This window comes from Mangifera indica, chromosome 13 (assembly GCF_011075055.1).
Source record: "Mangifera indica cultivar Alphonso chromosome 13, CATAS_Mindica_2.1, whole genome shotgun sequence".
Taxonomy (NCBI): Eukaryota; Viridiplantae; Streptophyta; class Magnoliopsida; order Sapindales; family Anacardiaceae; genus Mangifera; species Mangifera indica.
Genome location: NC_058149.1, coordinates 11,295,940 through 11,311,484, shown reverse-complemented (window position 1 = coordinate 11,311,484; position 15,545 = coordinate 11,295,940). Strand labels below are relative to the sequence as shown.

The following is a 15,545-nucleotide window of genomic DNA, read 5'->3' as shown; positions in this document are numbered from 1 at the left end:
ACATAAAATAAGAAACTAAACTAATCACATCTAATTAATCAAAGGCTTTCTATATAACTTGAAACCCCTCTTGGTTCTCTTATCCATCTATTAAATATTAATATCAAGAAATATGCAAACTTGACAAGTATTATATATAACAGTTAACAATACATATCAACAAAGATATTTTTTTTGTTCGAGTCTTAAATTGAAACTCTAAATTCAAGATAAAGAAGACTTCTAGTTGAACCTATTAACAAAGATAATGATAGTATAAAATGTTGTCGAATAAACAACTCAAAGGCTCTTTTACCCTCTAATATTGCATTTACAATTCAGCCCTCACAAATACAGTTTAAGAGATTTAAACCCACACCTCTATTGCTTGCCATTGATCATGCTTATAAAGATTAGAATGATACTAATGGGCAATTGGCTGAGTCAAATACAATGGCTAGAGTGGAGAGGTCTAAGTTAAGCTGGTTTATATATGAATAACAATAAGCGGTGGTTGATGAGGTGAGGCTGCGTTGGCTGGCAGGTCAAATGGAACCATTTCAGTTTTGAATAATGAAGCAAAGTTAATTAAAGAGGGAGGATCTACTCATCCATGCCGCGGATTTGGACAAGAATATCACGTACAAAACCATGTGCAGAAATGCGCCCCATGTGGGATATGGCATGCGTGTGGGTCTCTTATTCCACCTCTGTCAATCGCTTCTGGTTTTTTCCCCTTTATTTATACTCATTTAGGAAAGTGCAGCTCCGTTCTTCAATCCTTATAGGCATCCCTTGCTTTAAGCAGAATATGCGTCTAGGTTTTTGACTCAACCATTGAAAAATATGATCATATATATTGCTTTAAATATAGTGAGGGTTTCATTGCTTAATTCGTTACAAATTAGGAGCCATGAAGTTGAAGGTGGAGATGAGCTGTGCGTGTGAGGCAAGTAGGTGGCTTTGTAAAGAGTAAAAGAGTCACTAAAGATAGACTATCCTGCAACATCCTTCTCATATACCACGTGCCATTTTTTTTTTTTTTGGACTTTTTTTATGCAATTCTTTTCATAGTGTCTCCTACTTGTTTATGAAAATTAATATCAATTCCCTACCAAGTTTTTTTCCCGGGTTTGGCCGAGTTTGCAAGTTTGGTTTAGTTAATTAATGAGTAATATATTATGTATGTATGGATAAAGCTTTAAAGAACTCAGGAAGCCACTGACTTTGATGAACAAATATGAAACTACAGTAATGTATCAACAGAACTGACGAAGCTGGCACAATCAGACTCAAGTAAGCCGCCCACAGTTGGGGGAAGGGCCTTCTATATTTGACCGAAGATCTTACAAAAGGCAACAAGATGAGAACATGGTACAGAAAGAAAAGGATGAAATTAGTAAAGCAAATTGGAGTTTGTGCTTTATGCATATACCTTTTTGCTTTACCAGGGAACCCTTCTTTCGCAAAAGGCAGAAGGTCCTCCTTTCTACATATATTCCAGTGTCCCCATCGATGAACAAATTTCTATTACATGCATTGATTTTAATGGTTTTTTTGAAGTTAATGTTTTATTTTACCGAGTTTGAATATTAATCAGAGTTTCGGATCGATTTTCAGTCAAGAATTTGTACAAGAATCGTATAATAAATCATACACAAGTCAACACACCAATATTTACTTGTGTATGATTTATTATACGATTCTTGTACAAATTCTTGACTGAAAATCGATCCGAAACTCTGATTAATATTCAAACTCGGTAAAATAAAACATTAACAAGTGGTATCAGAGCACTCTTGAGTTGAATATTGTTATTTTTGTTTGAAGAAAATTGTTTGGAGTGTTTCTTGGTTCAAGATTTGTTTATCTTGATGTTCTTTACATTCTGAAATTGTTGTTCTGAAAGAGCTGAAATTATTTTTTGCTTGCTATTTGTTCTCTGTTTGCCGATTGTGACTATATTGTTCATGTGTTAGATATTTTGTCACTGTGGCTTAAAGAAATAAAATAATAAATAGTTTGCTTTGATCTCTTTCTGTTATTGTGGCTTGTAAAGAATTGAATTAGTAAATACTTGATTAACAATGGGTCAAACAAAAATTGATGTTGAGAGATTTGATGGGAAGGGTGATTTTAATATGTGGAAAAAGAAAATGCATGCTGTTCTTGTTCATCAAAAATGTGCTAAGGCATTAGGTGGTGAATCTGCTCTCCCTGAAAATATGGACCCTGATATGAAATCTGAAATTTTAGAAACTGCATATAGTCTTCTTATCTTGCATTTATCTGATAATGTCTTAAGACAGGTTGATAATGAAAATACTGCTGCAAAGATTTGGTTGAAATTAGAGTCACTGTATATGACTAAGTCTCTAACTAATAAAATCTACCTGAAGGAACAATTGTTTGGTTTTAGAATGGATTCTAATAAATCTCTTGATGATAATCTGGATGAATTTAATAAAATTGTCATTAGTTTGACTAATATAGAAGAGAAGATATCTGATGAAAACCAAGCAATAATCATCTTGAACTCTTTACCTGATTCTTTTAAAGATGTTAAAGCTGCAATAAAATATGGTAGGGAGTCTTTGTCTTTAGATGATGTATTGGGTGCCTTAAAATCAAAAGATTTAGAAATTAAATTTGAAAGGAAGGCAATCAATGAAGGGCTTCAGGTTAGAGGTAGGACTGAAAAGAGAAATAATCTGAAAAATAGGAAAACCTCTAGATCCAAATCTAAAAGTAAGAAAACTTGTTGGCAGTGTCATAAAGAGGGTCATTTTAAGAAAAATTGCCCAGAGAAAAAGAAATTGTATAATAATAATAACAATTATGAAAACCATGACACAGTAAATTTCCTAGAAGGGTATGAGAGTGCTGAGGTTCTTACATTAACAGAGAGAATGCTTAGTGAGGAATGGGTTATGGATTCAGGCTGCACTTTTCACATGACACCTAGGAAAGATTGGCTAACTGACATTAAATACTTGAATGGAGGTAAAGTATTTATGGGAAATGATGAGTCATGTGATGTTATTGCTGTTGGTAGTGTCAAATTTAAAATGCATGATGGTTCTATTAAAATTCTTGAAAATGTGAGGTTGGTGCCTAATCTAAGAAGAAATTTAATCTCTTTAGGTACTTTAGATTCAAATGGATATGCTTTTAAATCTGAAAATGGTGTTCTTAAGGTAATGAGAGGGTCCTTAGTGGTTATGAAAGGGAAATTAAATCAGGGGCAGTATATCTTGGAAGGTTCTATTGTGTCAGATTCTATGAATTTAAATCCTAAATCTGATGAAACTGTTTTGTGGCATAAAAGACTTGGACATATAAGTGTTGCTGGATTGCATGAACTTTGTAAACAGAAATTGATTAATCTTGATAAGATTGGTAATCTGGATTTCTGTGAAAATTGTGTTTTGGGTAAGTCACATAAACTTAAATTTGCCTCTGCTACTCAAAGAACTAAGGATGTTTTAGAGTATATACATTCTGATTTGTGGGGATCTCCACAGATCCCCAATTCTTTGTCTAATTCTCATTACTTTATAACCTTTATTGATGATTACTCTAGAAGGGTATGGGTGTATTTTTTAAAACATAAGGATCAAGCCTTTGATTGTTTTAAAGAATGGAAAACACTTGTTGAGAATCAAACTAACAAAAAAATAAAGGTTTTAAGAACAGATAATGGATTGGAATTTTGTAATAAACATTTTTCAAATTTTTGTAAGAAAGCAGGAATACTTAGGCATAGAACATGTACTGAAACACCTCAACAAAATGGGTTAGCTGAAAGAATGAATAGAACCATTATGAATAAAGTTAGGTGTATAATGGCAGATTCAGGTTTAAGCAAAAGATTTTGGGCAGAGGCAGTTGCCACTGCATGTTATTTGATTAATAGATCACCTTCATCTGCATTGAATTTTAAAACACCTATGGAACTTTGGAATAAAAAAACCACCATCATTAAGTCATTTGAAACCCTTTGGATGTCTTGCATATGTTCATGTAAATCAGGGAAAATTAAATCCTAGGGCTTTAAAAGCTGTTTTTTTGGGTTATCCTACAGGTACAAAAGGCTATAAATTGTGGTTGATTGATGATAAAAAATGTGTGATAAGTAAAGATGTAGTCTTTAATGAATCAAAATTTTATAAAGACTTGTTTATTACTACTCAGTCTGGACAGGTTCAAATTGAGGTGGAGACACCACAGTCTAGTTTACATAGGCAGTCTCAAGAGTCTAGTGGTGGACCTGAATTGGGTTTGGATGAAATTCGTGCTTCAAAGTACGAAATCTCAGACTTGAATCAGCAACCACCACTACCGAGTCAAGAAGAAAGTTCTCAATCTGAAAGTAGTCCTAATTTGTCCAATTATCAACTTGCTAGAGATAGGGTTAGAAGGGAAATTAGACTACCTTCTAGGTATGCACATGCAGATCTCATTTCATATGCATTACAGATAGGTGATGTGATAGAAATGGATGAACCTATTAATTTCAAGCAAGTTTGTAAAAGTAAATACAGGGATGATTGGGTAAAAGCTATGGAGACTGAGATGGCTTCTCTACAGAAAAATCACACATGGTCACTTGTAGATAGACCCAAAGGTAAAAAGGTAATTGGATGTAAGTGGGTTTTCAAAAGAAAACCTGGTATACCTGGTGTTGAACAAGCAAGATTTAAAGCAAGAGTTGTTGCTAAAGGCTTCTCACAAAGAGAAGGCATTGATTATAATGAGGTATTCTCTCCTGTGGTAAAGCATACATCTATTAGACTAATGTTATCTACTGTTGTTTTGTTTGATTTAGAATTAGAACAAATGGATGTTACTACTGCCTTTTTGCATGGAAAATTAGAAGAACAAATATACATGGAACAACCTGAAGGGTTTGTGAAACCTGCTAATGAAAATAAGGTTTGTTTACTTCATAAATCTTTGTATGGTCTTAAACAGTCACCTAGACAATGGTACAAAAGATTTGATGATTTTGTTCTTTCAATTGGATTTTCTAGAAGCAGTTATGATCACTGTGTTTATTTTAAGAAAATTGAAAATGGCAGTTTTGTATATTTGCTGATTTATGTGGATGACATGCTTATAGCTTCTAAGGATATGAATGCTTTACTTGATTTGAAATGTATGCTGAATTCTGAATTTGAAATGAAGGACTTGGGTCCTGCAAAGAGAATACTTGGTATGGATATAAGTAGGAATAGATTGAAAAGATGTTTGACTTTATCTCAATCTACTTATATTAGAAAAGTACTTGAACTATATCATATGATCAATGCAAAGTGTGTGAATGTTCCTATGGGTGCTCAGTTTAAATTAAAATCTGCTGGATTTTTGTCTTCTGATGAATCTGATTTCATGAAGAATATACCATATTCTAATGTGGTAGGAAGTCTAATGTATGCAATGATAGGTACTAGACCTGATATAGCATATGCAATTAGTCTTGTTAGCAGATTTATGAGTAATCCAGGTAAAGAACATTGGAATGCAACAAAATGGTTATTAAGGTATTTGAAGGGTACATCTGATTATGGCTTATGTTATACTGCTGATGCTACTAACCTATTTTCTGTGAAAGGATTTTGTGATTCTGATTTTGCAGCTGATCTTGATAAAAGGAGATCCCTCACTGGTTATGTTTTCACCTTTGGTGGAAATGTTGTAAGCTGGAAGTGTAATTTGCAACACATTGTGGCACTTTCAACAACTGAGGCTGAATATATAGCATTAACTGAAGCAGTTAAAGAAGCATTGTGGCTGAAGGGAATTATTTCTGAATTGGGGCTGAATATTGATGTTCCAGAAGTCTTCAGTGATTCACAGAGTGCTATTCACTTGTCCAGAAATTCTGCATTTCATGAGAGGACTAAACACATTGATGTAAGACTGCATTTCATCAGAGATGTGTTGGCTGCTGGTAAAGTTAATGTGAAGAAAGTATCAACAGATGTCAATCCAGCTGATATCTTAACAAAGCCTGTGCCATTGAGTAAGTTTAAGGATGCCTTGAATTTGCTCAAAATTTGTTCAATGTAAATGTGTTGTGGTCTGCAGAGGAGTCCTATATATATTAGTTTTTGTCAAGGTGGAGTTTTGAGAGCACTTGTTAATGTTTTATTTTACCGAGTTTGAATATTAATCAGAGTTTCGGATCGATTTTCAGTCAAGAATTTGTACAAGAATCGTATAATAAATCATACACAAGTCAACACACCAATATTTACTTGGTTCGGGTTCAAAAGATTAGAACCCTACATCCAAGGCAGAGGAATCCTCTAGCAAATCCACTAATTTGTAAGTAAAATAGTACAACTTACAGATTCAGAAGCCGATCTAGCAATACAGACACAAACGGAAACGAATCCAATCTTCCGACTCGAATCCTTCCTAAACCCGAGCACCACAGCGACCTTGTACACTGACTCAAGTGTTTAGACAACTAGATCTAAGCAAAAATAGTGGACTAATGCATTTCTTGTAAACCCTAGCAGAGAAGAATGAAAAGAATCCAGAAGAAAAAGCAGCCTATTTTCATCTAAAAATAAAGCAGCCAACGGAATGCCTTTTTTCTTCTATTCTTCTATTCTTTCTAGAACCAACTAATGGTTATAAACCATTAGTTAAAGCATTAAACCCAGCAAGGACAAAACTACCCCTGGATAATAACTATAGCCCAAACTTTGCTCAAACTTTGCTCCTTATTTACAAGACTGCCATTATTAGTTTATGCCACATACTTAACAGAAGGGCTAGGAGATATTGATGTAATCATAAATCTTGACACATACCTGTAGAACCAACCCGAATGGAAAGTAAAGTTGAAGTATTTCCAAGAAATTTTTTAAGTTATCTGCTAAATCATGTTGCAAATAATGCAGAATGGACCCCACGCACAACAGTTGGGAGAAGAAAATTTAATATCCTGTTAATGTACTGGTTCAATAATTCTTCATATTTCCAACCATTAATTAAATATATAATAGAAAGGAGACTTCAATTAAATCGGTCAACAATTAATGCACTAAATTGCGGCAACTAGCTACAGTTTGTGCTTAAATTCAGATGCTTTTAGCTTTACAATATGGGCTTATATTAAGAAGTAAATTAGAGTCATGCATATTTTTTTAAGGAGTGAGAATTATAATATACAGAGAGAGAGAGAGAGAGGAAGACAGCACATAATGAGACATAGCCAAAAAAACGAATTATATTTATAAACTCAAGGGTGAAGAGCCTGACCAACTCATGCAAGAGGGATGATTGAATCTGATCATGTGTCTCTCTATGATATGGCTAGCTGGCTATGTGCTAAGTCTATAACTAGTTGCCCATCATCTGTTTTACACATAAATTATGAATTATTGAATTAAATTTTTCTGTAATACTATACAATTTGATTTTTGTCCCACTAATAAGATTATCTTTCATCATGGTTGGTCCTCCACTCTAAAGATCTTCCTAAATAATTTTTAATAGAACAAACTATACTGCAGCATGTTTCATAGTAAGGATCTAGTAAATATTTAGTAGGTTAATTGACCATTCTATCAAAAGTCTAATAAATTTTAAAATCTATACGAATAATGTTTACTTAGATTATAACATTTAAGTATATTGAATTTATTTTTATTGATAACTCAAATTCATATATAAATTATCATTAAACTATTTAATTATCCGATTTTTATTAAATCAAAATTATAATCACTATTTGCCCACTTCAAGAAATTTCTCACATCTATCCCCCACAAAAAATATACCTCCCTAAGGATTCAATTTCCACATATTTTGTTTTTTCCTTTCATTTGTTATCAACTAATCAGGGCAACAGCTTCCTGTGCTGTCACGTACAGCAAATATTACCATTAATTTCGACCCAACGAATGACTTAGGATGCTTCTCAATTTGATTCTCTTTAAATTGACCTGACCTTGATGGAGATGTTATTCTGCTTCATTCGGATCTTAATTTGGAACATGTATTTAAATGAACAGAAAACAGACTGCCAAGTGGATTACGAAAAGACTTTCCAACACGCAAACGTGTGGCGACTGGGGTGATCACGAATAAATGAAGAAAAAATGACGAAATCAATGGAATTGGAGCCAGAGAAATCAAAGAAGGCGCTCCCGTAATAGAAACACAAGAAGAGAATGAGAAAGAGATAGGGAATGGAAAATGCATGTGTGGTTCACATTCACTGCAAGGTGGCTGCCTCTCTTCTCCGTGATTGAACCACACCAAACCAAACCGAACCTGCCTCTCAAACAAATTATTTTTATAAGAAACGACATTATATACCAGTCATTTCAGTCCAACTCCATGAATAGGATGCGTAGATTAAAGGAGCAATTGAAACTACTTGGTGGAATATTAAAATTTTTTGAAAGGATGTTTAGATTCAAATCTTTATTATGTTTATAAAATTTTGATTTATCTAATATAATGATTATAGATTTAATTATTATAATCTAGATTAAAAAATAAAAAAGAAGGTAACAGTAACACCATTGTCTCCTTTCTTCCATCCACCTATCTTTTCTCTTCCCTAATATTCCTCCTCTAATCACTCTTCCACCCGTGATTCTTACCACAATCTAATTAAACCATGTGTTACAATTTTAATAAATTATTATTATTGCGTAATCTTTTTTTGCAAGGTGACGAATAATATCACGTGGGTAATGACTTTGAGGAGCAAATGCCAAATGGGTAGTAAAATTAAATTTGAAGTTATAATTTAGGGTTCCTTTTGCTGAGGTTGTGGGGTCTCAGGTGCAGAAATTTCACAATTTCCCCAATCCTTACCAGAAAGGCACATCCCACCCACCTCTCCTTTCTTTTCTCATGCGATTCTACCTACGGAACGATTCTTAGTGCATTTTACAAAAAGGTCTTTATCTAAAATGAAGCCTTTAATAAAGATTTAGCTCAGTTTGTAAATATTCTGAGCCAATTTAATTCTTTGACACGCAAAATAAAAAATAGTCCACACACGTCAAGTAATTTATGAAAATAATTCTCAAAACGGTGGCCCCAAAATCTAACGAAAAGATTCAATCAAATATGCCAAAGTTAGGACCTCCCTGTGCTTTAAAGTCCATCATACTCGTGCAACTAGAGATTCCTGGTCCATCAATAGTTTAGGGTTTACCAGTAATCTAACGGTGTCAACCCTTTTTTATTCGATATAATTATATGTATTCATTTTAAATATAAAATAATATTTAATCATATGATGATATATATAAGTGTCTTTATTTGTGTACTTAAAATGAGTATGCATAATATTACTTTTTTTATTTGAAATTAAAATGAAAATATGAGAATTGTGTTACATACTATATGTATAAACGAATTACATAAACTTTTATATACAATCTGATTAAATAATTTTAAAGTGAGAGAAAACGTAAACAATTATGTCACTCAATTAAAAACTAACACTTTATATCATATATAAAAGTTTGTATAATTTATTTATATGCATAATTTTATTAATAAAACTATGAGTATCTACTTTGAATACATAAATAAAGACACATTTATATGTAGTATCATATAATTAAATGATTTTGAATTAAAAATAAAGTAGTACTCAGTCATATATAATACATATAAATATATATCTATTTGACACATAATATAACTTTAATTTTGGTCTGGAGGAAACTTTTGTTCATATTTGATTCAATATTAACGCTCTTCTTCAAGCTTTCTAGGCCATATTTCACGTCAAAACAATTTATTTATGCATCTTTTCTAAAGCATAAGGAAAAAATATTAACGTCTAAAGTTGCGCAAAAGATTTATTTTGACCGGTGAGGAGTGTTGACTATGACTATCCAAAGACCTAATTTGAATTAGGGCCAACTGGGTGTTTTAATGGCGAGATTAATAGTTTAAAACAAAGTGCTCCAAAATCGTCCTTTGATGTCAACCCATCGGCTGCCGGAGTACAAGAATTCACCAAACTCATTTGAAGCCCTCGCTCAGAATCTGACAACCCTCACGTCTCTTTCTTTAAATATTTAATATCAACCAATGTTAATGTAAAAATAAGTGTAAATTAATAATAAATAAATTGGATTCAAAAAGAGAAACCCCACCTCGACTCAACTTCTCTATTAATACCTTCCCCTTCCTCATCTACGGCGAGAAACAAACCATCTATCTATCCCTGAAGAGAAACTTAGTATCTGTGAGAGAGATTCTTCACATATTGTAAAGAGAAAGTGAGGTTGATCATAATCTATATTCGATCATGCGTAAACCAACACAAACGCAGCAAAACAGCATTTGTTTTGATCCTTTATCTTCGTTACCAAATGGCAAAAAAGACCCAGAAAATCCTAAATCAGCATCCTCCCTTTCTGAGATCATCACAGAGACGAAATCACTCTTCAACCTTGCTTTTCCTATTGCCCTAACAGCTCTTATCCTCTACTCTCGCTCTATCCTCTCCATGCTCTTTCTTGGTCGTCTTGGTGACCTTGAGCTTGCTGCTGGCTCGCTGGCTATTGCCTTCGCGAATATCACTGGATATTCAGTCCTTTCAGGGCTGGCTTTAGGCATGGAGCCCATTTGTTCACAAGCCTTCGGTGCTCAACGTCCAAAGCTTCTATCTTTAACCCTTCACCGCTCAGTAATTTTCCTACTAGTCTCTTCAATACCCATCTCTCTTCTCTGGCTTAACATATCCAAGATCCTTTTATATCTTCATCAAGATCCTAATATCACACGTATTGCTCACTCCTATCTCATCTTCTCTCTCCCTGACCTTTTAACAAATTCCTTTATTCACCCCATCCGCATTTACCTTCGCGCTCAAGGCATCATCCATCCACTAACTTTAGCATCCTTCACCGGCACCATTCTTCACTTTCCTATTAACCTTTTTCTCGTCACTCATCTACGTCTCGGCGTTGCTGGAGTCGCAGCCGCAGCTGCTATCTCCAACATCTTTGTGCTTTTATCCTTAGCTTTGTACATTTGGACTTGCCGCTTGTACGAGCCGGCGTGGACAAAGCCAACAGTTGACTGCTTAACCGGCTGGAAACCCCTGCTCAAGCTGGCTGCTCCAAGCTGCGTATCGGTTTGCTTAGAGTGGTGGTGGTACGAGATCATGATCGTTTTGTGTGGAATTTTAGTGGACCCTAAAGCATCGGTGGCCTCCATGGGCATTCTGATCCAAACGACGTCGTTGCTGTATGTTTTCCCGTCTTCTCTTGGCTTTGCGGTTTCCACACGTGTGGGTAACGAACTTGGTGCTAATCGTCCTAAGACAGCGAAATTATCCGCTGTAGTCGCAGTGTTTTTAGCTGCAATGATGGGCCTATCAGCTACGGTTTTTGCATCCGGGATGAGAGATAAGTGGGGTCGGATGTTCACCAACGACGTGGAGATCCTACGGTTAACATCAGCTGCCTTGCCGATCCTAGGGTTGTGCGAGCTCGGCAACTGTCCACAAACAGTAGCGTGTGGGGTCCTGAGAGGCAGTGCACGCCCGTCCACAGCAGCTAACGTGAACCTCGGCGCATTCTATCTTGTCGGCATGCCTGTAGCTGTTGGACTCGGATTTTATCTCGAAGTCGGGTTTTCTGGGCTCTGGCTTGGGCTTTTATCGGCCCAGGTTTGTTGTGCCGGCTTCATGTTGTACGTAGTGGGGACCACCGACTGGGATTTTCAAGCGGATAGAGCTCAGATGCTAACATGCGCAGGGTGTATAGATACTGGGTTAGTTTGCGACATGAAGAGCGAAGAACAGCAGCCGTTGATTTCAATTGCGGTGACGTCGCCTTAATTATTGCTATTTTTTGGTTAGAAGAAGAGATGGGGGTGCTGCCTAAAGGGGAAAAAGAAGAATATTTTTTGTTATTATGGAATTTATATATTCTTTTGTGAATTATATTATTAATGTCATATATTTTTATTTTTATTTTCATTTTGAATTGGCAATGCAAACAAGAGCAGAGACTGATGTAACGTCACCATTGTCCAATAACCGTTGGTTGGGACAGTGTTTCAGATATTCAGACATGTTTGATGCTTGATGACTCTTTGTGAGTTTAGCAGATCCCGGATCCAGAGACCTGTCTCATGATATGGATAAAAGAAAGAAGGCAAAGGTGATATAATGAAAAAATGGCTCTCTATAGAAGAGAACACACTACAATACTGCAATCGCCATGGCTATTTGTAGCTCTTAATTCTCCTTTCAATGGAGAACAAAAGCGAGTGTTGTCTGCAAATAAGTGGCACATTTCTCTTTATGCAGAGAGCGCACGAGCGGGGTATCACCTTTGTTTGTTGTTTTCTCATGTGGAACACAAAATTCATCTCCCCTTCATCTTCATCATAGCTAAACCTCTTGTCCCACTTCTGGTTTTCATCCAACTGCTGCATATTTGGACTTCAATTATTTTCATCCAATTAAATTGCCTTTATATACTGAGTGTCTCCCTTCAAACGCTCTACACTGTTTTTATGGAAATCTTCGACGTCAAATAGTTTAGAAATTAACTGGGGCAAGTTTGGTTGATTTGAGTTTCAAAAGCACAAAACACAAGGCTTAGAAAATTGCTCTAATGTGCAAGCATTACAGCGAGTATACTTCAATAAAAACTAGAAATATGCGTAAGTGTTGAAAAGAATATTAAGAAGTATAATTGTTTGCAACTCAAATTTCCTCGAGCCAATCATTATTCACAAGTTCCGAGTATGAACTATAGCTTATCCATGTTATTAACAATATTTATTCCCATAGATGTTTTGGAAGCATGTTGTCAGTTTTATAATCAGCAAACTTAAACAAAGCGAGAGCCAAGATTGGATCAAGAGTCCCCACAGATGGCTCAACGAAAAGCTGAGGGGGCCAAGTCTGCCATTCCTTTTCTAGTAAAATACAACATCAAACAGAAGATTTATATAGAAAGGAAGACAACATCATTCTGGAGCATCATGCTTCTCACATGGCTACTACCCTTGAAGCAACCGCCCGATTTTCTTCTATTCATCTCCCCCTTGTCTCCTTATCTGTATCTCCACTTTCCAAACCATTCTTGCCATTCCTTCAAAGTTTTCCCCCACAACAACATCGTCACCAAACCTCTCCATCATGCCATTGCCTGCTACCTCAACACAAATGGAAGAAGCCCTATATAACAAATTATTATATTATCATGAAAAAAGGAAGAAAAAAAAAACCCCTTGTAGGGTTATATGCAACAACTGGCACACAAACTACAAAGCTTTTTGAAGATATACTGTTGCATGAGTAGGGTTAGCTTAATTAATTTCAATGATATGATAAACTTGGTGTTTATTTATTTCTCAACTTGACATGGTATGTCTCCCTTGCGAGGAGCTGCTGAGTTCCTTCACACATGACCCTGTGTGTAGCATCTTCGATCATTTCCAGAGCACAGTAGCATGCTACTCATCATTAGCTCACCCATCATTCTCTGCACCGTTACTCCTTGACATTTGGCCCCACTCTATATGTGATTTATTTCAATAACTTTATTGAATGAAAACATAAAAACATCCTCCGGTGTTCAGAATCTGTCAGATTTTATTTATTTGTTTGCCTTTTTAAAAGATAATAAAAAGATAGGAATGTTGCTCTAGTGTGGCGTTGGAATTCCGAGGAATGCTATTATATATATAATACGAAAGTCTGTTCCAATAAAAAGTCACAAGGATAAATTTTATGCGAAAGGATGATAATTATAGCAATTGGAATTAAACAATGTAGGTGAGCGAATAACATTATATTAGTGAGTTATGAAAACGAGGTGTTTTTAGCCTGGTTTGGTTTGTTGTTCAAAAACCTATGTCTAGGATTGCTTTATTTACATCTTTGAGAAATTTTGACAGAGTATCAGTACGAGTTAAAGAAATTTTTTTAAAGATCACCTTTATTCAATCCTACGTATTTTTATATGGTAAAGAGAGGTAGAGTTATATTTAAATACATTACCTTCCTTTCTAATTCAATGAAGAGTCTATATCTTTATTCTAAGTCTAATTCTATAGAAATAAAATAATTGTGCAATCCTGGTTTGGTAGGAAGTGTTAAATTTTTTATACAAACATGAGACAATACATGCAAATGATCTTGTAGATATTAAGGAGTTAAACTCCCAAGTTGTGTTGTGTTTGTTATCTCGAGGTTAAGAAACATCTATTCACACTTATAAATGATATGAGAATTGATGACATGTCTGGATACCGATCAAGTAGTTTGTGCTAACTAATCATTTTTAGGTGTCGTTTTTGCAAGTTTAAGGAAGAAGAAGCTTAACCATATAACAATTATCTCTAATTTTATGAAGTAGCTTTAGAAACTCTGTCATTCTACACATATGGATGGCATGTGGAAACAAGGTATACTTGTAGTATGTTGTGATGATGATGTTTGCATTTGACATTTAATGTGTTGACAAGTTATATACATATCAGTTCAACTCAAATGATTGTGATGTTTTGTTGGACACATTTTATCTTTCTCATTGGATCGACAATACATGTCATAGACTTGAAAGGTGGGGATTTCTTCTCGTCAATCTTTAATTTGTCTACAAAAATCCGAGAATAATCATATTTCGATTTATTTACTCTATTTTTTTTATAAAGCTTTGACATTCTTCAATTTTTGTAAAAACTAAAGTCTTGTCAATCTCAAGTCTTTGTAACTCCTAATATTTTTAGCTTTCAGTTCATCAAGGATTTTCTTTAACTTTTTTTAATAAATATCCTCGGGGCTTTTTTTTTTCTTCATACTTCACAAACACAATATCAGAGTATTATCATCATCGGCTACTCAGAAGGTGAATTTTTCTCAATGTCATATGTGACATTTTTGTGTCTTTTGTTGTTGCATTGTTCTAGGGTAGTTTCTCTAAATGATATATGAGTATGGCACCTGGGTAGTGATAACTTTGTGTTTCATGGAATGATTATTATAAATTAGGTTTAATTTGAGTGATTAGGCTTCGTCATGTTTTAACTTTGTTGCATTGTGTTGTATGTTTTGAAAATAATGTTTTAACGAAGAATGAGATTATGGAAGAGACTTATGACAAGTGAAAACAAAAGAATTGATAATTACAATTGAAACGAAAAAGATACGGAGATTTAAATGTAGACTTCTTAAATTCAGGGTAATGCTCCAACAAAAGGAAACGAGTGTCATGACATATTTTGGATATATCCTATTTTAACACATTCTCACATCAATGTTAATTCAAACATACAAAATAAAAAGACAAAAATAACCTTACAATGTCTAGGTGGGTGTTACGAAGAGTTAACCAAAACAATGTTGTTTGATAATGTTAAAAATATGACATCCTTTAACAATTCCAACACAACATTGTTTTAGCCTTAGTTTACCATCAACTCGATTCGATCTTGGATTGATATGGTCTCTCAATGAGTCACACCCTATATTAAGTTGAGTAATATCTAGCTTGAGCTCTGGTCTCTCAATGCTCAGATCAAGCTTGATTCATCCGAGATTAAGCTAA

The 15,545-nt window shown here is 34.6% G+C and overlaps 1 protein-coding gene across 1 annotated transcript; it reads left to right on the top strand.

Moving 5' to 3' along the window:
• The first annotated feature begins 10,126 nt into the window (after positions 1-10,126).
• LOC123193895 (protein DETOXIFICATION 51-like) lies at positions 10,127-12,089 on the top strand. Its single transcript, XM_044606967.1, has one exon. It carries the CDS (start codon positions 10,280-10,282, stop codon positions 11,816-11,818), a length of 1,539 nt encoding a protein of 512 aa, XP_044462902.1. The 5' UTR covers positions 10,127-10,279; the 3' UTR covers positions 11,819-12,089.
• The last annotated feature ends 3,456 nt before the right edge of the window (positions 12,090-15,545 follow it).

Excerpts from the sequence above, each read along its gene's own strand:
- LOC123193895 (XM_044606967.1), top strand. The coding sequence starts at position 10,280 with ATGCGTAAACCAACACAAACGCAGCAAAACAGCATTTGTTTTGATCCT.